The 23,203-nt window shown below is 38.2% G+C and overlaps 1 protein-coding gene across 1 annotated transcript in view; it reads left to right on the top strand.

Moving 5' to 3' along the window:
• The first annotated feature begins 1,841 nt into the window (after positions 1 to 1,841).
• The window catches only part of TBK1 (TANK binding kinase 1), a 43,360-nt gene continuing 21,998 nt past the window's right edge, over positions 1,842 to 23,203 (top strand). Inside the window, exons 1-7 of the mRNA XM_019960884.2 lie at positions 1,842 to 1,998; positions 4,691 to 4,808; positions 8,880 to 9,020; positions 12,102 to 12,231; positions 14,141 to 14,322; positions 19,068 to 19,228; positions 22,076 to 22,186. Coding sequence (XP_019816443.1) covers positions 4,722 to 4,808; positions 8,880 to 9,020; positions 12,102 to 12,231; positions 14,141 to 14,322; positions 19,068 to 19,228; positions 22,076 to 22,186 — 812 coding nt within the window. The 5' untranslated portion in view covers positions 1,842 to 1,998; positions 4,691 to 4,721. The remainder of the gene's footprint in view (positions 1,999 to 4,690; positions 4,809 to 8,879; positions 9,021 to 12,101; positions 12,232 to 14,140; positions 14,323 to 19,067; positions 19,229 to 22,075; positions 22,187 to 23,203) is intronic.

Here is a 23,203-nt window from a genome sequence, read left to right as displayed (position 1 = left end):
CCTTAACAAAGCCTCACTGAGGCAAGAAGACAGGGATTTGTATGTCTTAACTATGGAACTACAAGTTTTATGAGGCCTGGTATAGTTTCGGGCCTAACAGTTTATTTAAATCTTAAATACTAACGTTAAATGCTTCACAAACGGCTTGATCTTCCAGAAAAAGTATTTCAGTGTTCCTCAATGCAGTAAACATTTTGAATCAAGGCCTTCAGCTAATCACATTTTCTCCCATTCAACTTTGAGATGTAGGTTATACTGTTATAAGGAACTTGGACTCAAGGCCTTCTCCTTGGCATTAGATAGGGGTGAACTAAAATTAGTGGGAATTGTAAGCAGTGAATAGACCGTTGTTAGAATGATTCCATCATTAAACATTGTTTAAAAGTTTAATAATGTAAATTCCTTTGTAACATTATAGTGGATTTTGTTTTCTCCGTTTTGTACCTATGATATATGATAAAAACACGCTTAAGGACTTAAGTATTAGTTGCTGAGTCTCTGTGACTCCATGGACTGTAGCCAGACAGGTTCTTCTGTCCATGGGATTTTCCCAGCCAAGAATACTGGAGTGTGGTGCCATTTCCTTCTCCAGGGGGTCTTCGCCACCCAGGGATCGAACCCAGGTCTATCTCATTGCAGGCAGATTCTTTACCTTCTGAGCTACCAGGGAAGCCCTAAAAAACAGGCTTAGGTTAAAAAACAAATTGTCTAAAGCCAGTTCAGTCGCTCAGTCGTGTCCGACTCTGCAACCCCATGAACCGCAGCACGTCGTCATTAGCAAAAAGCGCTGGGACTGCAATCCAGGTCAGCTCCATTCAAAGGCCTCTGCTCTTAAACCACTCTGCCACAGTTTCCTTCTTTCACTCCTGGCACCTGTAGTTCTCACCTGGAAAGGACTCCCGCCTTCCTCCTCCTTCCCTCCGGAATTTATCCCTCAGCAGCAAAAGTCTCTTGAGCCTCTAGTGCTGAGAAAGGTTGCAGTGCTGTCAGTGGGCCAGAGGGATCTCTAGGGAATAGCTGCTTGAACTCTCAGCGGCACAAATATTGCAGGGCACCTGATTTTAGTCCCTAGATTCTCCACTATTGTCATTTTTCAAAGCAAGAGTACTGGAGTGGGTTGCCATTTCCTTCTCTAGGATATCTTCCTGATCCAGGGATCGAACCTGGGTCTTCCGCGTTGCAGGCAGACACTTTACCGTCTGGGCCACCAGGGAAGCCCAAAAGTGAGTGAAGTCGCTCAGTCGTGTCCGACTCTTTGTGACCCCGTGGACTGTAGCCTACCAGGCTTCTCCGTCCATGGGATTCTCCAGGCAAGAATACTGGAGTGGGTTACCATTTCCTTCGCCAGGGGATCTTCCCGACCCAGGGATCGAACCCGGGTCTCCAGCGTTGGAGACAGACGCTTTAACCTCTGAGCCACCAGGGAAGCCGGGAAGCCCAAAATACAATCTAAGAAGATGGAATTAAATGAGCTTGTTTACATTCGATAATCTGGCTCCCCTGCAGCCAACGTGGTCTTCTTTACGTACGAATCTATCCCTGCAGCGATGGCCCCGCACGTGTCAGTATTCGGCATAGTTGTGATTATTATATGTTTGTAATCATCGGTCCCTATCTGTCTGCCCCACTATCACTGCACTGGGGGACGCGGCGGAATTTGCCGCGTGGGAATCTGAATTCTTGCGCTCACTGCGCAGAGCTCTCCGGCTTTACCCTCAGAGTAAGCGGGAGACAGGCGGTGGATGTGGACTGGGTCGGACTCAGACACCCACCCAGCCTCCTGGATCCTCGTCACAGAAAATCGCGGAGCCAGCCGTGCGGGCAGCCTTGGCAGCGGAGGCTGAGGCCCAGGCCGATCCGGCGGGAGTGCGCACGCGCACCCGCGCGCCGGCCGTCGGTCACGTGGCCTCTGTCCAGGGCTTGCGAAGCCGGAAGTGGCCTGAGGCGCAGGGAGGCCGCGGGAGCCCGCTGGCGGTAGAGCGGCGGAGACCGGGCAAGGTAAGCCGGGACGGGTTGGGCGGAGGGGTTGCAGACGCGTGGGGCACGGGCTGCGGAGCCAGGCATGGCCCGCGAGAAGCAATCCCGCCCCCGTGGGAAACTGGTGTGCTGAGTCAGGGCGGAGGCGGGGCGGGCGACCCGAGGAGCCTAGCGGGACCCGAGGCCGAGCCCTCCCCGACCCTGACTGGGCGGACACCGCCTCCAGGGTGGCCGGGGCGTGCGAAGCCGGCCGGAATGGTCTCGCGGGCCGGTCCGCTGCGTCTGGACTCTTCGCCCCATGGCCGGCCCTTTGACCCGGGCCCTCACGGGTCTGGTGTCGTTGGGCACCGAGAAAGAGGATGTATCCGTTACTGGGGTTGGGCCCTGGCCGCCCGGGCAGGCGGGCATTGATGCCCCTTTCCCTTGGAGTTAGACTGGCTGCTTTCTCCTGTCTTTCCGAGCGTGAACGCGATCGTTTGATTTTTCAGACGATTAAAAAGACATGTCATTAGGGTTTTAATGAAAACAGCAGGGGTTGGCTCACCGGAAGCTAGAAGCCGAAAACGTTTTTAATGAACATACATGTAATGCAAATTCCCAAACGTTTCCTTTGGGAAATGGCTTACGAGTGTATTTTCCAGCCCGTTTCCCGGGTGTTTTCAATAGGTGTCCTCAAAACAAGTTCTCCCCAATAATTGTGTGCGTAACCGAAGGCCGGCTTTTTTCGCTGTAGAACGCTGAATGTTATGTTTAATAAATGATTCACTTAGTGGTAGAGTTTGGAAATCCTGGAACTTTGTCCATATGCGGCGTCACCAAGCCGGTTTTCATCTATGGACAAATGGTAACTTTCAATTTGGACGGTATAAGGAAGTAGACTTAAGGCAGGATCGCCAATCCCGTACTTGTTGAGTGCCTGCTTATGTTGTGTCAAATTTTTGGAAAGATTTATATAGCAAGCATCTTCTAGGTGTGCTGAGTCATGTTTTAGCATGCTGTTGTTGTGGGATAATTGGTAGATAGTTTGAAAAGGCATTTCCCCAATCATTGTGACACCGTAGCTTAATATCTGCATATGCTGCTGCTGCTACTGCTAAGTTGCTTCAGTCGTGTCCTACTCTGTGCGACCCCATAGACGGCAGCCCAGCAGGCTCCCCCATCCTTGGAATTCTCCAGGCAAGAATTCTGGAGTGGGTTACCATTTCCTCCTCCAATGCATGAAAGTGAAAAGTGAAAGTGAAGTCGCTCAATCGTGTCCGACTTGTAGCGACCCCATGGACTGCAGCCCACCAGGCTCCTCTGTCCATGGGATTTTCCAGGCAAGAGTACTGGAGTGGGGTGCCTTTGCCTTCTCCATCTGCATATTAGAGAGCCTCATATCTTAGCTGATCAATGTGTTTTATATTACCCATTAGATGTACATAGGTACCTAATGATATTATTTGTCAGTTATAGTTAGCTCAAGCAGCAAAGTTACATTAATTAGGGAAGCTTTTCATTCTTGAGAAATACTTGAAGATATTATTGAAAAGATATTTGACAATTTTATTATATCAGTAGCTGATATATGTGTATTTCATATTTTGAAAACAGAATCTTATTTTTACTGCTTATTTCCCATAAATTACTGTATATAAAATTATTTATCTGAATTAGTTGGGGGTAAAATTATATTCATATATCTTAATATACAAAGATTGTTGAAGTTTGGACCTTGTCCATTCTTTGTGTTCTTAACCCTACTTGGAATATTGGCATTCATTAATTCATTCCAGAATATCTATTTCTGACTTAACTGTGAAAGGATGTTAAGATTAAATGTGACACTACATCAGGTTTAGATTGGCATGGTGGAACAAGTGTTTATGCTATTTAGCATACCTCATTTTTACTCCCATCATGGAGCACAAATATTTACAATATCCTTATAGATACACAGTTTTAGAATATTGAAGGACAAGGGTAGGGGTATTGTTTGTTTTTTTTTAAAGACTTTATTTTTTTAGAGCAGTTTTAAGTTCACTGCAAAATTGAGCAAAAGGTACAGAGATTTTTCCATATGTTTCTTGCCTCTAAACATGCATAGTCTCCCCTGCTTATTTTTAAAGACTTGTTAATATACACTAAGTATGTGTTTATTTATATATTTGGAGGTTGGAAAAACTATCCTTAAGTTAATTTCAGAATTTGTGGCTGAAAGGTCTCTTTTGAATCCTGGTTGTCAGGCTCTGGGTTGAGGAAATTTTAAATTAGGAAAGGTTATGTAATGGCGACAATTGTTTTCGTTAGTGTTGCCTTGCACCTGAAAGAAACAAAGTTTTTTTTTTCTATATTTTTGTTGTATTTTACCTTATTTTATTTAAAACACTTTAAAATATGATGCATCAGTGATTAATCTCTCAAAACATTTTAAGGAGGTAAATTATCACTTTCATTGACAGAGAAAAAATTAGAAGGAAATAAATATTTTTTTCAGCCCTGTGAATTAAACTGAATATATAAGATGTCATTAGTTAAAGCTTTTTCAGAGCCCACACAGCATTTTAGTCTTTACTATTGCTGGAAAGTTAGATTTTTATTGGACTGTTTGTACACTTCAATTTAGCAGTAAATTATAGGTGCTCTTTCTTGAGAATAAAAGTAGCTAACATTTGTTTCTTAAATGTATTATTCCCTTAAAACAAGCATGCAATTTTTTTTTCTTTTCTCTTAGTATAACAGGAGGATCGCCTGAGCACGCCGAGATGCAGAGCACTTCTAATCATCTGTGGCTTTTATCTGATATTTTAGGCCAAGGAGCTACTGCAAATGTTTTTCGTGGAAGACATAAGGTTGGTACGGAGAATTCTGTGAAAGCACTGTATGTGTAGTTTTCTGAGATGCACGCTTACACTTGGTGGGTTTGATTATTTTGTCTAAAGAGAGTATGTGTTTCTGTGGTTATTTAAGGTATTGCTGGTGTCAGAGGCGGTGTTATCTACCTAGGAGTGGCAGAGGTCATGTGCTGGGGAAAGGAGAAAAACAGAAGGTTCTATGAAAAAAGGAACTAGGGAAAATTAGTGTTGGCCTTTTGGCTCTCTCCTCCACCTGGTCCTCCTGCGGTAGAGAGTGAGCTCACTGACAGAGTTCAGTGTGGCGGTGATTTGGGGTAGGAGGCAGTAGAGAGAGGCGTGGTGAGGAGCAGATGGGAACTTTTGAGGGGAACCCCCAGATGATTCTGCTGTGCTGTAGTAAGGCTTCTTGCCCCTGAAGTAAACCAGCATTCTACAGAGTAGATTGGTGTAAAGTGAAGTTATCAACAAGGAGCCCAGGTTTCAAAGGCTATATCCTGGTATGAGGTAATCAGAACTGGTTAGTGCAAGGGAGAATAGAATAAAAGGGCTAATCCCAGAGGCATTTCAGGAACCAAAAGGACTCTGTGTCAGCTTCTATACTGGAAAATGAAATGAAAGATAATTGAAGTCATTTAAAAAGGAAGAAATTTAAAATCATTAAAATTTCTGTTCTGGGAAGGAAGCTGCAAAAATAATAGAATAAAAACATCCTTTTATGATGCAAATAATCATCTACTAGTTTTTCAGCACTAAGAATTCAGCCCAGGAGCTCAAAACACTTTAGTAAGGAGGAGTTTCTATATATTTTTCTGTAGCCTTGAGACCACCAGTCAGTCCTGTCTGTGACAATGAAATAAATGTTCACAGAGGGGTGCTATTTCCTCTGTGGCTCTTAGGGAGTGAATCAGAAGTGTCGAACAGTTTTCAGCTTTTTTTTCACCTCCAGTTTTTAGAATTATCCACACGTTCCAGTCCTTGATCAGATTCATGGTGATCAGCCTTGAATATTCCTGTCCTAGAAATTGTTTTTGTTTCGTGCAATGTGCCAAGAAGAGAAAATGGGTGGCAGCACTGAATTTAGCAGTGAGACACATCTGACCCTCTGTCTTCCTATGACCCAAATTAACTTATCAGACTTACCTGGTATATGTCAAATACTTTGAGTGGACCTAGTGATTTTAGCCACAGAATTTATTAAAATCACTAAAATTTTAATGATTTTAAGTACAGTTCCTGCACGAAGAGTTTTGGGTTTAGTAGCAAGGTGGCATTGGAAGGAACATAAATTAGAAACTGAGGGAGTGACAGGTACTCAGTAGTGGTAGGAACTGAGGGAGGCATATTTAAAGTGCCTGAGGCTAGTAAATATCTATTTACTAGTGCCTTTCCTTACTTCCTTACTTAGATATCCAGTGTCCTTCATGTTAGTACTTACATTTAGTAGGTGGTATAAATGCCTGATGACTGAAAGAATGAGTGAATGAGGACGAACTACAGTAGACTACCCTGACACGACCTAAAGTTCTTCAAAGGAAGTAAAAATGTTCTTTATCCAATAGAGTTCAAAAACCTCAAATAAGGATTTGAGAGGCATAAGAATTGACTTATAATATTGCCAACATCTAGTTTAGTATTCAAAATGTGTTTTGAGAAACCATATTTGTTCTCAGTGACATCAGTTGGACTATACCCCCAAAATCCTGCTTCCCCCTTAATTACTGCTTGTTTAAGGATCTTTAATTGTATTAGCTAAACCCTTTTTATGTTATTGCTGGGAGTGACCAGGTCCCTAAATTTACTATTTGTTATTCAGGGTATTTGTTGTTGTTATTGACTAGTTGCTAAATCGTGTCCAACTGTTTATGACCTCATGGACTGTAACCCACCAAGCTCCTCTGTCCATGAGATTTCCTAGGCAAGAATACTGGAGTGGGTTGCCATTTCCTTCTCCAGGGGATCTTTCCAATCCAGGGGTTGAACTCATGTCCCCTGCATTGGCAGGCAAATTCTTTACCACGGAGCCACCAGGAAGCTCTGTACAAAATATGAAAGTGAAAGTGTTAGTTGCTCAGTAGTGTCAGACTCTTTGTGACCCCATGGACTATAGCCCGCTAGGCTCCTCTGTCCATGGGATTCTCCGGGCAAGGATACTGGAGAAGGTAGCCATTCCCTTCTCCAGGCAGTCTTCCCAACCCAGGGATCGAACCCAGGTCTCCTGCATTGTGGGCAGATTCTTTACTGTCTGAGCCACCAGGGAAGCCCCATACAAAGTTTATTACCTACTTAATTTGTCTCTTTTTCATTAAGTTGCCTGGAGCTGCTACTGTGTGTGGATGAATGTATATGCATGTGATAACTAGGTGAAGTTAAAGGGGCGAGAGCTTTAAGAAGGACATGTTGACCTGCACGTTGTATATATGTGTACTCATGAATCTCTAAATATTATTCGTAGTGCTTTGACTTAAGGACAGTGACTGATAGGTGACTGTGCAGTTGAATGGAGGGAAACTGGGACATGCTGTCACATATCCCAGTGAACTCAGGGGTATGTTTAGACCACAGAAGAGTGGAAAATACTGGCCTTGGTCACAGTGGATACATTGCAGCATTGTGTTATTTCCCCTGCTTGCTCCTTTCTTAGGATTCTCCTCATTTCAGACTAAGTTTAAGACAAATGTTCTCAAGAAAAATCTCTGTCGGGTGGTAATAGATTTGATAGTGTTCTTATCCTAGCTGATCAAATGGTAAAACAGTATGAATGAGCCCTGGTTAAATTGTTCCATTTTCATTCTGTCTGAAAACAGTCAGTGGGTCTTTTCCTCTGGAAAGAATATACGTGTATTTGGTGTGGAGGGAGCATGGGAGAAAGGGAGGAGTGATCTCATCACACAGATGATGGTCTCTACAGAGTGCACTTAAGACTGAGCTTGTGAGACAGCTAAATGGTCTTAAGAAGAAGATCATGAAATTCTAAGATGAGGGGAGGAGGGCAACGAGATGTAGGTGGTTAATCTGGGTGGGAAGCTGTAGAGAGGGCTTCAAAGCAGGAAAAGCGCAGGGTCCTCGAAGACAGAGAGCCATGAGAAAGCTTTACGTAAGGCATGCTTGAACCCCAGGCTCATAGAGGAAACGAGCTTTCCACTAACTCTAGGCGGGTTCAGCCTTGGGTTGTGGGAAAAGTAAGGTTAAACTCAGAGACTCTGGCCTGAGTGATTGGAAAGAGGTGAGAGGGTTTGCAGGAGAGCCTTTAAGGTTAATTCTGTGAAGAACATGAGAATGTGCTGTTCACCTGGAATGAAGCATGTGTTTTGTACTTCTAAGATGCCTTCCCAATTTCGGCTGTGCTTTGTAATTCTGTGTTTGATGTACTTCAGTGGACCCTGAGAGAGTGAGAGTTGGGCTACCGCAGCTGTTTTGGTGAAGGAAAGGAAATGCCTTTGATCCTTTAGAAATTATGTGGGAAGCAGCAACCTGCCCTAGTCATCTAGGTGAAGTTGCAGAAAGTCCCCAGCAGCAGCCATGGTGCAATCCAGCAAGAAGGGTGTGCTCTAACCTTACTCTTAACTCCTCTACTTCCACATACACACATTTTATCCAGCTAGGGAATCTTAAAAGTTAATTGCCTTACTTTGAGATTCTTACTGAAAATTTCATATGTGGAATATAATCTTTATAATCTTTCTCTTCCTGCTTTGATTAGTTTAAAACTATTAGTTCCCAGAGAAACCTTGTGAGTTTCACTATTTCTCAGTCAAAATACGTGTTTGCCTTTAGTATTGTTGGCTGTCTTTGCCACATGTATCACAATGGAAGCTTTATTTATAATATGAAAGAAAATAGCCTTTTCTACATTCCAAAGCATACTATTTGAAATAAATATTGAGCAGTTGATTAATGTATTTTAGATTAAAAAAAAAAAAAGATCAAGAGTCCTAGTACAAACTACCAATGCTTAAAAATATTCAGGGTGTTCTACAAAAAAGATAAATTGCTGTATCTTGTTCTAATGCTACCTTTTTTATTTTCTTTATATTATAAGTAAATAAAAGCTTTCTCTCCTTTTCTTAGAAAACTGGTGACTTATTTGCTATCAAAGTATTTAATAACATAAGCTTCCTTCGTCCAGTGGATGTTCAAATGAGAGAATTTGAAGTGTTAAAAAAACTGAATCACAAAAACATTGTCAAATTATTTGCTATTGAAGAGGAGGTAAGTCATCAAGCTTTAGTTAATCCTGTCATGTTTATTGTTGTTAATACAATTCAGGAGAAATAATCTAACATAAAAATTGTTCTATAAAGAGTGGGTTTTTTAATGCTGAAAATTAAGGCTCATACCATCAAATATTTATTCTCAGAAACAGATATAACAATGGAAATTGTTGGAATGGAATGGACTATAACAATGGAAAATCTCATAGAATCAGAAAAAGTAGTTGAAGTAATAAAAGAATATACAATGTGGTTACCAGTATTATTACTAACAGCAAAACCTAAGCGAAGTTAAATTGACATAATTACATAAAGAGAAAGTCAAACAATGCAAGGAAGGCTTTATAAAAAATCTTTGGAATCCAGAGAGTGATATGTGAATCCAGTTGTCAAAGACAGAATTGATTTTAGTGGGAAACAGTGAAAATAAAAATGTCTTTAGAAAAATAGAAATCTCATTATTATGGGTAATCAAATCACACCTTTTTGAAAAACAATTTGGCAGTTTATATTCCTTATATCAGTGATTTCATTTTTAGTGATTACTTCTTAGAAAGTAATCAGAAATGTAAGCTATAATTTTATGCACGAAGATGTTCATTGCTGTCCTGTTTATAATACAAAATGGTTAAATAAATTAGAATGGTTGATGGATAGTTAGCCAGAGTTAGCGATACTGAAGATTAAAAGCATAGCCCTCTGGACTGCCAAGTCTGTTCAAGATTTCTTACACGAGCCACAGAGGAGTTTGACAAACTGTGCAGTCAGAGAAGTCCCTCCAGACTGCTCATTCAGACACGAGCTGCAAGTTCAGGCGTCTCCAGGGCCATCTTCCCTTAAGATCAGCTGGCTACAAATTTGGGGCTTCCCATGACTGCCCTCAGATTTGATAGTTTGCTAGAATGTTGAATGACTCACAGAACTCAGGAAGGCACTATACAGTTGACCCTCAAACTGCACAGGTTTGAACTGCACAGGTCCACCAATAATAATGTGAATTTTTTTCCACTAAATATGTACTACAGTATTACACAATCTGAGATTGGTTGAATCTGCAGATATGGAGCTACAGATACAGGGCGTTGACTGGAAACTACTTTCTACTGCATGGAAAGTCAGCACCCCTAACCCCTGCTTTGTTCAAGGGTCAACTCTACTTACAAGTTAGTATCTCAGCAAAGCAAAAGGATATAAATTAGAACTAGCCAAAGGAAGAGATCCATAGGGCCATAGGACAGAATATAGGAGGGTTCTAAACATGAATCTTCCTTTCCACAAGGATACATTATCCTCCTGGCATTGATGTATGATATGATAGTACACACAGAGTACTGTCAACCCTGTAAGCTCACCCAAGCCTTTGGTGTGCACAGTTTTTACTGAGGTTCAATCACATATTCCGCATGGCCGAACTTTAGTCTCCAACCCTTCCTGTGGGTTCTGGCTAATTCCTTAGCCTCCAGAAGTCGAAACGGAAGTGCACGTCCTAAGATCCCCATCATAAATTACATTTTTAGACCATCACATGGCCAAAGCCCCCAGATAGAGACACTTTTAGCAGATAGGACATTCTAGAGGCCTATTGAATCAGCTCCCAGTAGCCAAGGGCAAGCGCTTAGACCTCTCTAGCTAAAATTAATTCTGTACTGCACAGTGGTTCAGTTCAGTTCAGTCGCTCAGTCGTGTCCAATTCTTTGCGACCCCATGAATCGCAGCACACCAGGCCTCCCTGTCCATCACCAACTGCGGGAGTTCACTGAGACTCACATCCATCGAGTCAGTGATGCCATCCAGCCATCTCATCCTCTGTCGTCCCCTTCTCCTCCTGCCCCCAATCCCTCCCAGCATCAGAGTCTTTTCCAATAAGCAGTAATAAAAAGAAATATTTAACAAAATTTCAGTCACCTGGGAGCATGCTTATATATAATGTTTTGTGAGAAAATGAGTATTAAAAATATATATGCAGTATGATCTTGATAAATACAGTATGGTGTACAAAGTGTTATGTGTCTATAATGTGATTTGTTATGTAGAAAAAAGACTGGAAGGAAACATACCAAATATAATTATCTCAGTGATGAAATTAGAGATATTTCTCAAATTTTCAACTCCTCAAAACTCAGTTATTTCATTATTTAAAAGCAACAGCTTTTTTCTTTTAAAATTATTTCTTTCATACTACTCAATAGTAAAGAAGTTTTTTAAATATTTTATAAATTTATTTTGGGGATATATAGAAAAAAATTATAAAAGGAAGAAAGAGTAAAAAATGATAATGACTGCTGTACTTAAGATTCATTCACATTTTCAAGTTTCTGAAATGGGCATTATGTTATAATCAATGTGTATTTGTAAGTTGGTAATGCTTCTTTTTTTCCTCTATAAAGCTATTGTTAAATTGATGTTGTATCTTATAATCAATGGTACATTAAAATCATGGTTTAAAACAGATCAGCAGCTCAGATTCCTATGAGCTGACTAGAACTTTGCTCCAAGGGGACCACTCAATTATTCTGCTACCTATTTTTTTTAAGGCTAAAACTCAGGGAACTCTCTGGCAGCCCGGTGCTTAGGGCTCTGAGCTTCCACTGCCTGGGGCGCAGGTTGAGTTCCTGATTTGGAAACTAAGATCCCACATGCCACATTGTACTGCCCCCCAAAAAAGCTATAACTCCCTTCTTTGAAGTAAAAGTAGTGAAAGTGTTTGTCACAAGAAGAACTCAAGTGTTTTAAGAGATTCATGACAAAAGCTCATATCCTAAATGTACTATTATGTATTAGAAATTAAACAATTTTGAAAGATCCGTTATAACATTGTAGCAGTGATTTTCTAATTGGATTTAGCCAGCTTTTACTGTGGTTTGTCTTTAAAGACAAATCCAATTTTAATATTAATTTTGGAAAGTGTTAACTCTCATCTGTACAGTCAACAAATATTTAACAAACCCTAGGTAAAAAGCAGTTCAAAATACCTTCATTATTGTAGCAAATCCAACTTTTAAATGAAATCAGATGAGTATTGGCATATATTGAAAATTTATTTTTTCGATTTCCCCAGTCAGTGATTTTTTTTTTCCAGACAACAACAAGACATAAAGTACTTATTATGGAATTTTGTCCATGTGGGAGTTTATACACTGTTTTAGAAGAACCATCTAATGCCTATGGACTACCAGAGTCTGAGTTTCTAATTGTTTTGCGAGATGTGGGTATGTTTATTTGTTTATATGATTATATATGTGTGTAAATATAATTTAATGACATAAGAATTTTTAAAAATAAATTTCTTACATTCAAAGCTAAAGACCTTTATGGAGTGCTTTCTTAGATATGATATCAAAAGCACAAGTACAATAAGAAAAAAGTAGATAAATTTCATCAACATTAACTTTTGTGTGTCTGAAGGACAGAGTCAAGTAAAAAGACAGCTCATAGAATGAGAGAAAATATTTGCAAATCAGATGTCTGATAAGGAATTTTTATACCATCAAGTCAACAATAAAGAGACAACCCGATTTAAAAATCAGTAAAGGATTTGGTAGACATTTCTCCAAAGAAGATATGCAGGTGACCAACAAATATATAAAAAGATCATTAGGCATTAAGGAAATGCAAATCAAAACCGTAAAGAGATGCCACTGCATACCCACTAGGATGGCTAAAATCAAAAAGACAAAACAAGCGTTGGTAAGGATGTAGAGAAATTGAAACCCTCGTATACTATTGGTGGTATTGTAAAAAAAAGTGCAGGCACTTTACACAGTAGACTGACAGTTCTTCAAAAAGTTAAACAGTTACTATAGGACTTATCAATTCCATTCCTAGGTATTCATCTAAAAGAATTGAAAATATTTCCACACAAAAACTTGTGTACCAGTATTTATAATAATAGCAACAACAAAAAAAGGAAGCCCAGTATTCACCAACTGGTGAATAGATAAATGGGCTACATACAGTGGAGTGTTATTTGTTTGCAACAAGAATGAAGTAGTGGTACATGCTGTAACGTGGATGCACCTTGAAAAATTATGCTTAGTGAGAAACACCAGACACAAAAGGCAACAGTATTTGTATGATTTCATTTATGTGAAATGTTCAGAATAGGCAGATCCTTAGAAACAGAAAGCAGAGTAATGGTGGTCAAGGCTTTGAGAGGAGAGTGGAGTCAAGGAGTGACTGCTAATAGAGATGTGGGGGTTCTTTTTGCATATGATAATGTTCTGAAATTGGTGTGATGGTTTATATACTCGGTGGCTCTATACTAAAAACTGCTGAATTGTATACTTTAAAAAATGAGTTTTATGATATGTAAATTTTATCTCAATAAACCTGTTATTAAAAATAAAAAAGAATATGGCAGCCACAGGGAATAATATCTTCTTGGGAAGAAATGAATCAATATTTGAAGAATAGGAAAAGCCCAGTGTTATAAAGTATGAGGTTAGTGGGAATTCTTGAAATTGATACTGGAAGCAGTAGAGACTACTTAGGTTCCTAAGTATACTGGTAGTCCTGAGTTTCCATAATTGAATGTTGATATATTGAAACTTATTTTTATATGTCATGCTTGGACATTAATCTGTCAGCTGTCAAACAAATGGTTCAGACTATCATTCTATGACACTGCATGTCAGTTAGCCCAAACAATTTCAGCAATTTCTATTATTTTTTTTTTACTATATTATGTATTGAGTCTAGTTTACTATTTTATGGAATTTTTTTCCCCAAAGTAAAAATTTTAATTATGGTGAAATATTATTTTTCTTGGAAATTTGTATTCTTGGGTTTAGGTAGATGGCCCACAGGTATATAACAAAAAGTAATTCAGGAAGTCATAGGCTTAAGATCATTGTGTTCCATTTTCTTGACAGTATTTAAGAGAGACTGGACTCTTCCTTAGACCATATTGATCCCTGTTCTTCTAAAATTTCTCATTACTCAAGCATGAAATACGAAATCTAAGTATAATCTATTACTTCTTTGATTAAGATGACTTTGGACCAACTTATGTAAAAACTTACATTGAGTGAATAAGAATATATTAATGTTCATTAGTGAATCTGATGCACACACACATACCTACTTATGATTTCCTTTGTTTTATATTTATTGTTGAAGTGGGTGGAATGAATCATCTCCGAGAGAATGGCATAGTTCACCGTGATATCAAGCCAGGAAATATCATGCGTGTGATAGGGGAAGACGGACAGTCTGTGTACAAACTCACAGATTTTGGTGCAGCTAGAGAATTAGAAGATGATGAGCAGTTTGTTTCTCTGTATGGCACAGAAGAATATTTGGTAAGTCATGCATCACTAATATTTTATTTTAAGAAGCTGGATATATTATAAATATGGGTAGTTGGTCAACCAGATCACTGTATAAAATGTCTTAACTCATGGCAAAAACTAAATTTTCTATTCTAATGAATATGGTATGTAATGTGGAATTAGGTATTGGTTTCTAAGGGTGTTGCTTTCTGTTAAAAAAATTCTTGTAAGTTTTATAATACTCTTAAATAATTTTACTAATGTTATGCATCTATGTTAAAAGAAAGAACTATCTGTACACTCCAGAAGCATCTAGCTAGTAAAGGCTTCCTTATTTGGATCAGAGCAGTTAATATATTACAAGCTTGTTATAATACAGTTCCCTGTAGAGCAAACTTCATTATAATTCTGAAGAAGACTCTCTTCAGGGAGGCTGGTTACTGAAAGATGAAAAGAACCATTATTAGAAACACACACAAAAAAATGAAATGCCTCTAAAAGATCTAACTTGAAATACTAGAAAACTAGAAAAGCTCCGTGGTTGAAACAGTTTATATAGATGTGTTTGTGTGAAGTTAGTAAACATTTGAAACACTTAAGAAAGGCACTTAAAAATAAGTACATTTAACATGTAATCAGAAAGTTTATAATATATAGCTGTCACTAATTGGTTATGGCTCTGAGTTTTATTTTAAAAGTCTTAGATTCTGTGACTTTTTTCCAATTGGATTCTGTGATGGTAATTTTATAATTTGAATAAAGTCAAGGTGCCCCTATAACTTTATTCAGATTGTTCTAACTCTGGCATGCGTTAAAGTATCTTAACTTGTTCTATCAATATGTAACCACTAATTAATCTGCAGTTGTATTTTGATAATCTTTTATTAAGAGTACTTAAAAATGGGGACTTCTCTGACAGTCCAGTGGTTAAGACTTCACACTTAGAGTGCAGGGGCACGGGTTTAGTCCCTAGTCGGGGAATTAAGATCCTGCTGTGCAGTGCGGCCAAAAAAAAAAAACAAACCTAAAAATGGATTATATTTACCCAACAGCTATTTATGTACAAGCATTGTTGTGGGAATTGAGACTTCTGTAGTGTACCGGAAGTACATGATTTCTGCTCCTGTGGAACCTACAATCTAGTGAGGACAGTAGACAAGTAAATAAGATAAATTCAGATAATTAAGTGTTGGAAAGACAATAAGGTAGCAAAGCAGAAGAAAGATAGCTGGGGAAAGCTTCCTTTCAATCTTAAGTCAGCTGATACTTTAATGATGAAAACAAGCAAGCCATGCAAAGATCTGGGGGGAAAGCAGCATTACAAGCAACTACAAAGGCCTAAAAACAGAAGTGACCTTGGATGTTTGGGAAACAGAAGGGATGACAGAATAGCTGGACCTAGTGAAAAGGCAGGTGATAAGAATTGGAGAAGTAAGCAGAAGCCAACCAGAGCACAGACTGGTGGTTTCTACCCTGTATGGTCACCCCCTGTTAATAATAAATGTTTTACAGTATTCTTTTCAGTATCTTGAAATGAAATTCTTAGATAATATAATCAACCAGCATACCTAATTAAAGGAAGAGCATAGTATCTTAATATAAAGGAAAATATGATAAAATCATAGCTATTTAATATGTAAAAGTTTACTATCAATTTCAGTAGCAAACAACTGAAATCATTAGATGCCTGTACCTGTGTATGATGTTACCCCCAGTGCACATGCAGTGATAACCTGTGTATTGAATTGGTGAGTCATATTATCATAAGTCTTGTTACTGACATCATTTTCCAAAGCACTGAAGAATTCCTGATAAAGTTTCTAACTTAACAAAGTAGATTTATGTATATTGCATTCCTATAGCTACAAAAATACTGTTTACTTTATAGTCAAAAATACACTGTTTACATATAAAATGAAGTGAGATCTTTATAAACAGATTTCTTAGCTGCACAAATATCTAGCAGGATATTCAAAAGTCATGCAGGAAGTCAGCATGTTCAACAGGATGTCTCTCATCTCTGGTCTCTGCCCACTAAATTCCAGTAGCCCTTCCCAATGACTGTGGTGATCGAAAGAAACAACGGCAGTACCATACTAGCCTTTGTGAGGGTGATCCCTATTACCGACTGTCAGTCTTTCACATAGTCTGTGAAGGCCACAATTTAGCCTCTGCCACTAACAGACTTGTAAAATGGAAAGAACACAACATTAAATAAACTAACTTCCAAGTCCATGCTGATCTCTTGGCTGAAATTTTTACTGTAGTCTATTTTCCTATTTCAGGTTATTCCCAACTCTTTTTTCTAATAGATTACACCAGCAGTTATGATATAAGACACACACAGCCTGAAACTCAGCAGTCTAGAAATATTTCTGTTTTTAAATGAAAATTTTTCTCATTTTGGAATTCCCAGACCAGATGTTGAATCTTCTCCTTTTTATGTGTTAAAGAGCAAAGGGAGCACCAGCATTTTTTCTTCTACTGTTTTTAATATGATGGCTTTCTTAATATGAATTACCCAAAAAGTTCATTCAGGTTTTTCCATAAGATAGTGCAGGAAAACTCAAATGAACTTTTTGGCCAAACCGATTTAACCTGAGAACCTAGAGTAGGTTTGTCCTTATGCTCCTGTCCCAGATGCAGGGGCCCGGGCACACTAATGCTAATCCCTGTGCAAATACAAGTAGCACGTTCAGGAGAGAGCCTGTGGACCCAGATATGTCAGACCAGCATGCATCAGGCCATTCCAGCTAATCATTCAGCCTAGGGAAGGCTTCCAGCTGTTCTATTTAGGAACTATATTAGTGCACCTTTTGAGGAGGTCCCGCTTTGTCTCCTTCTAGAATCGCTGTATCTGCTCTTCCCAGGTTGGCAGCCTCATGTTCTTTGAAGATCAGGCATGTCCAGGTACTCTTGGCCTCTTCATAGCACCATTGATAAAGTAAGAACCTTCTGCTAGGACAGAGGTCTGGCTCGCGCTTCTTTAGACAATAATGCCTTATGTACCAGGCCACAGAATCAGCAAAACCACTCAGACCCTGTGTATCTGGTAGCCATGTTCGGACATACGTCTTAAGCCCCTCATGCTTGTCACCTCTTCTAATTTCTCATTAAAATGTATTTCCCAAAAAAGTCCCATCCATCCCCCCCAAAATAATGCAGAGCTTGTGACCCTTCGAGAGATGAATTCATAAACTGCATCATTTACAGTAGAGACACCCTCCCAGCAGTGTTATCCCAGTCCCTTGGGCCACTGCCGTATACCACAGTGTCATAAGGCATTGTTTTAGTTTGGGATCATTTGGGAGATCACTCTGCTCTGGTCCAGAGTACACTCTTATAGGTTTATCTACCAAAAATCTTGATTTACAGCATGTAATTTACATAAAGACAGTGTCACGGAAGCTAAGCATGTATGACCTCTGGCTGTCCTTTGCAGAGCTTAATGTCCATAAGAATCTCTGTCTGGATCTGTAAGCTCCTAAGCCACGCCCTATAAATTCCATCTGTTCTTCACAACTGTATCATAGTGTCTTCTGTGCTTAAGGACCATGTGGTGAACATCAGACCAGCTACTTATCTGAGTTGCTGTATCCTCCAACATACCCAATCAGGCTAGTCCTCTGAATTCATTCTAGAAATTTAGTTTTCATCTTAGAGCCCTTATGACTTGCTCACATGGATTGCATGTGAGGTACGAGGGAAAGGAATTGAGGCTGTCTGATATGTTTTAGGTATGAGCAACTGGGTAGATGATGATACCATTTACTTAAAGGGTAAATATTAGAAGGAAGCAGGTTTGAGTCAGAAGACCAGGAGTCTGTTTTTGATACCTTAAGTTTAAGTTATCTTTTAGACATTTGAGAAAACTGTAGGATATATGAATCCAGAACTCAGGACAAGAAATGGTTTGGAACGTTAAAGGATATAGGTAACATTTAATGCCACAGGCTGGAATGGGAGATGAAGAAGTAAGGCAATTGTCAGTGTGGACGGCTGTTTTGAGTTTTCCTATGGAGGGAAGCAGAAAATTTAATGATAGCTCGAAGAGGTTGTAAGGTCAGTTTGGAGTTTTTTTTAATGGGAGATAGGAAAGCATGTGTGTAAGCTGAAAGAAATGAGCCAATAGAAAGGGGGGAAATGATGCATAAAATAAAAGGGGTAGTTTTAGGAATTGATTTCTAGATTTGATGAGATGATATGATGGGCCCCACAGCACAGAAGTGGCGCTAGTGGTAGAGAACCCGCCTGCCAGTGCAAGAGACATAAGAGATGCGGGTTTGATCCCTGGGTCGAGAAGATCCCCTGGAGAAGGAAATGGCAACCCACTCCAGTATTCTTGACTGGATAATCCCATGCACAGAGGGACCTGGCAAGCTACAGTCCATGGGAGTGCAAAGAGTCAGACACGACTGAAGCAACTTGGTACAGCACAGGTGGAAAAGTTAAGCCTTTGATAAGAGCAGTTCCATTGTAACTGGTTCTGAACACAGATTCAGGTAGGTTGGCTTTTGGTAAAAGATATAAAGGAGAGTTGATCTCTGATTGCTTCCATTTTCTCACTGTAGTATGAAGTGAGGTCATCAAAATTGAGGGTCTAAGGAGGTGGTATTGGAGGTTTGAGGAGAGAGAGGAAGATGTGAAATAGTCTTTTCAGATTGGGAAAGTAAAATTATTAGTAAAGTAGAATTTCCAGACATTATTGAATACCTATTTTTGTGTAATGTATTTCATAGAACACAAGTTAGCAGCTTTTTCTTTTCTTTTTAAAGCATCCTGATATGTATGAGAGAGCAGTGCTAAGAAAAGATCATCAGAAGAAATACGGAGCAACTGTGGATCTTTGGAGCATTGGGGTAACATTTTACCATGCAGCTACTGGATCACTGCCATTTAGACCATTTGAAGGGCCACGTAGGAATAAGGAAGTGATGTAAGTGATTTCTCCATTTAAAATTAGAAATGATTTTTAAAATGTATATGTCTTACTGTATTTCATCATGTTAGAGAGGTACACTACTAAGTATTGATCTAGCCATCATTTCTGATATTTTAAACTATTTGATTTTTTAGTAAGAGTACAACCTTATAAAAATGTATAGACATACTATTTCATACTGTGTTTAACTATCTTATGTACAAAGTATAAATGGCATCCATATTTGGTCCATCCAGTCCATATTAAAAATATTGTGCCTTCTGAAATTTATTTCAGCACTATTTAGTCCTTTTTGTATGCTTATTAGTTTTTCCCTCCATATAACTAAAAAAATTAAAAAATACTTGCATGAAGTAATAGAACCACTAATAGAATTAGTGGATCAAAAAGAAATACGAACTGACCTGATTTCTTTAACTATTTCAAAAATAACATTTAATGTAATATTATTTTTCTAGTGTTGCTGTTTCAGTCTAAAACATTTTGCTGAATGCATTTTACTAGTACATTATACATTTATGCAACTGCCATAGTTACTAGGAAATTATTACTATATATGAAGTCACTGTTATAAACCAAATAATGGAAGAAAAGAGGGGTGGATTGTTAGATGTGAAATTTATGATAAAACTCATTTGTACATTGGCCGCACATCTTTCTGTTTTGAAAGAAATTAGTGGTTGATCTTGCCTCATGAGAAATAGCCAACCTCTGTACACATAAAACTATAAGGTGAGGTTATGAATGTTGTTCGGTTCAGTGAAGTATAACTCACTTGACAGCCTTAATGTGTTCAACTGTTCTTTTAGATTTTGACGTTTCTCTCAGATCTTTATATATTTAACACTGCCTTTTATAAGTGGAGCTTTCCTGGTGGCTCAGGTGGTAGAGAATCTGCCTGCAATACAGGAGACCCAGGTTTGATCCCTGGGTAGGGAAAATTCCCTGGAGGAGGAAATGGCCACCCACTCCAGTATTCTTGCCTGAAAAATTCCATGGACAGGGGAACCTGCTGGGCTACAGTCCATGGGGTCACAAAGAGTCGGACATGACCAACTAACACTTTATAAGTAATAATCACAAGTGTAAACGTAAAATCTTTGGTCTTATCTCAGAAAATTAGGAGAAGCATATTTTTTCTTTTGTTTGTTTGAGGAGGTAAAACTAGTTTAGCTGATACCATGACTTTTGCTAAAACCTGAATGTTTTCCGTCAAGGAAAGCATACATATTTGTGGGAAGAAGTTATCCATTAGTGTACTGATTTTGGTATAGCATCATCACAGCAGAGTCCTTTTTATAAAATCTCTTCATTAATGAAGGCTTAGAGTCAGTTTCTGTCTTTCTTCATTAAACATAAAGTGTGCCAAACAGTTAATCATGCTTTGCTGTCATAGGTGTTTTAAAGCAGTATCAGCATGTATTGCTGCACTAAGAATGGGTTAAATAAAAGTGTAATGCTCTTTAATAAAGGAAACATGACTTATAAACAACTGGGAATACCTGGTACATTCTAATATCATTGGAAGAATTTTTTTCTTTAATTGCACAGAAACTAAACTTTTTATGAACATTGATGCTAATGAATGTTCAGAAGCGCTTTAAGAAATAATAAGGATTGTTTTGCTTGACTATTGAGTGATGTATTCCTCTCACATTATAGAGTGTTGATCCCTCAGAATCTTATTTACATGTTAATAAATATATTTAGATATGTATCTTAACAAAATAAGTTTTTTCAAGAGTTTATAAGCATTACCTTAATTAAGAATTCTGCCATTCATTCTGTTCACATCTCTTCTTGCATTATTCTCACATATCTCTACTTAACTTCTCCACAATCGGATCCTTCTCACGTGAATGCAACTTATTTTTCACATTAATTTCCTTCTTTGAAAAATCTCTTAGTGCAGAAATCCTGGCTGTCTCTACTGAAGAAACAGCAAGCAGCTCAGATCAGTTGTTCTGGTTTCTTCTACTTTTTTAAAGAGTATGTTAATCTGCTCAGAGCACATTTATGTAGACATAAAACAAATCAAAAATTATGTCAGAAATACTGTCTATAAACTTACATAAGATTCTGATGTGTTATGATTTACATTTTCATCTTGAAGGCATGAACCTCTTATTTCTCTCCTAATTTCAGATTTTGTTTTAGAAAAGGCTGACACCTGTAAGGCTGCTTTCATTGCCCCACCTCCATCATTATTAGTATTCTTTCACTTCTTCATTCATCTCTTTCTTGACTTCATCTTTATTTTTATCACCATCATCAAGAAACAGATTAAGTTTGGCTTTTAATTTTGGTACACACATCTAATCCTGTAATGTGTATATATTTTCTCAATATGCAGAAACTTTCTGATACTGTGCTATGTATAGTTTTATCTTTTTTTTTTTTTAAAGGAAGCTATTGTTCATTCTGTAGTAATTTCATGGTCCAGTTGACTGTGCCTTTGGATAATATGAGTAAGAGGGATTAGATGCTTTTTTCCTGGTCTAGAGACATTCTGTAACATAACTTTTTTTGTGTTTGCTCAATTTTTTCAGATGGAAAAATGAATATTTTTGTTGTGAACATCAAGATGCTGTTATATGGCACTCTGAGAACCCAAATGAAAATTAATTATGGCATATGTAAAATAATCGTACAGCCACTATTCTACTTCAGTCAGTCAGATTCAAAGTGTTTTGATTGTTTTATGGATCCTGTGAACATCAGTCGCAAAGTTTTGTCTAGTAGATAATTGTAGGTGCAACTGAGGAAATATTTTTGCAGAGCCCTTTGATAGGCTATGCAGTAACAAACTGCTTATTTTAATCTGCTTTTATTCCTCCCAAGGTATAAAATAATTACTGGAAAGCCTTCTGGTGCAATATCTGGAGTACAGAAAGCAGAAAATGGACCAATTGACTGGAGTGGAGACATGCCTGTTTCTTGTAGTCTTTCTCGGTAAGTACAGTGTTATGTACCCTGTTCTCTTTGGTGTTGGGATCTTTGTTGATTAAAGTCACCAATACTTAAGTGTAGTTTTGTTCTTAATTTTTCAGTAGATGTTATTAAAGCATGCGTTGATTTGTAATTTTCATCTTTGTGGAAATGTAAAGATTGATTTGAGTCTATGTAAATAATACTGCCACATCTCTTTTAAGACATAGAGCATACATACATTTTTCAGATTGCTAATCACTGGTCTTAGAATTGTGTCCAGTGTGGGGTTCCAGCTTAGGACTTCGGTGTCTCTTGTGCTGACCTTCATTATGACCGAGCACAAATACTGGTACAGATAGGAATAACTAGAGTTCTAAGAAACAAACATTGAAGAAGTCTAATATTACCCTCATTTTCAAAAAGTAAACCTATTATTCAAAAGGTGAGAAATAACAGTTTTCTACTGCTTTTTCCAGCATTTCAAAAGTTCATATGGGTCTTAATATAGCAGCCAGAACTCAAATTATACATGAATCCTGTTATCACAGAGAGAGATTTAAGGTAAAGGAAATTAAAAGTAGAGAGTAAATTTTTTTTTCTGTTGTATATCTTTTTTTATTGATGTATATTTGATTTATAAAGTTGTGCTAATTTGAGAGTAAATTATTTTAGATTTTACTCTGAAATAAAACCAAGGCAATCATCAGTATTTAGAATTTGTAATTACTGAATTACTTTCCATTTTTCTTGAGTGTGGGGATTGTATAATCCACAAGTGAACATATAGGTTATGTTTTATTGGTTTAACGCCTTTTAGAATCTGTGGGTGCTTTTTGTATTACTTTCAACATATAAGTAAATATGTTTATTCACAGTATTTAGACTGTACATATATACTATATATACCACAAGTTAATGAAATATGTTCTGTCATTTTATGTATTGATATCTGTGAAAACTCATTTAAACCAGTAGTTCCAGTGCGGAAATCATTTTTGAAAACCACTGGCCTGACAGTTTCATTTTTGTGTGTTACAA

The sequence above is a fragment of the Bos indicus genome, chromosome 5, assembly GCF_029378745.1.
Source record: "Bos indicus isolate NIAB-ARS_2022 breed Sahiwal x Tharparkar chromosome 5, NIAB-ARS_B.indTharparkar_mat_pri_1.0, whole genome shotgun sequence".
In the NCBI taxonomy this organism is placed as follows: Eukaryota; Metazoa; Chordata; class Mammalia; order Artiodactyla; family Bovidae; genus Bos; species Bos indicus.
This window is presented reverse-complemented; position numbering and strand designations above follow the sequence as displayed.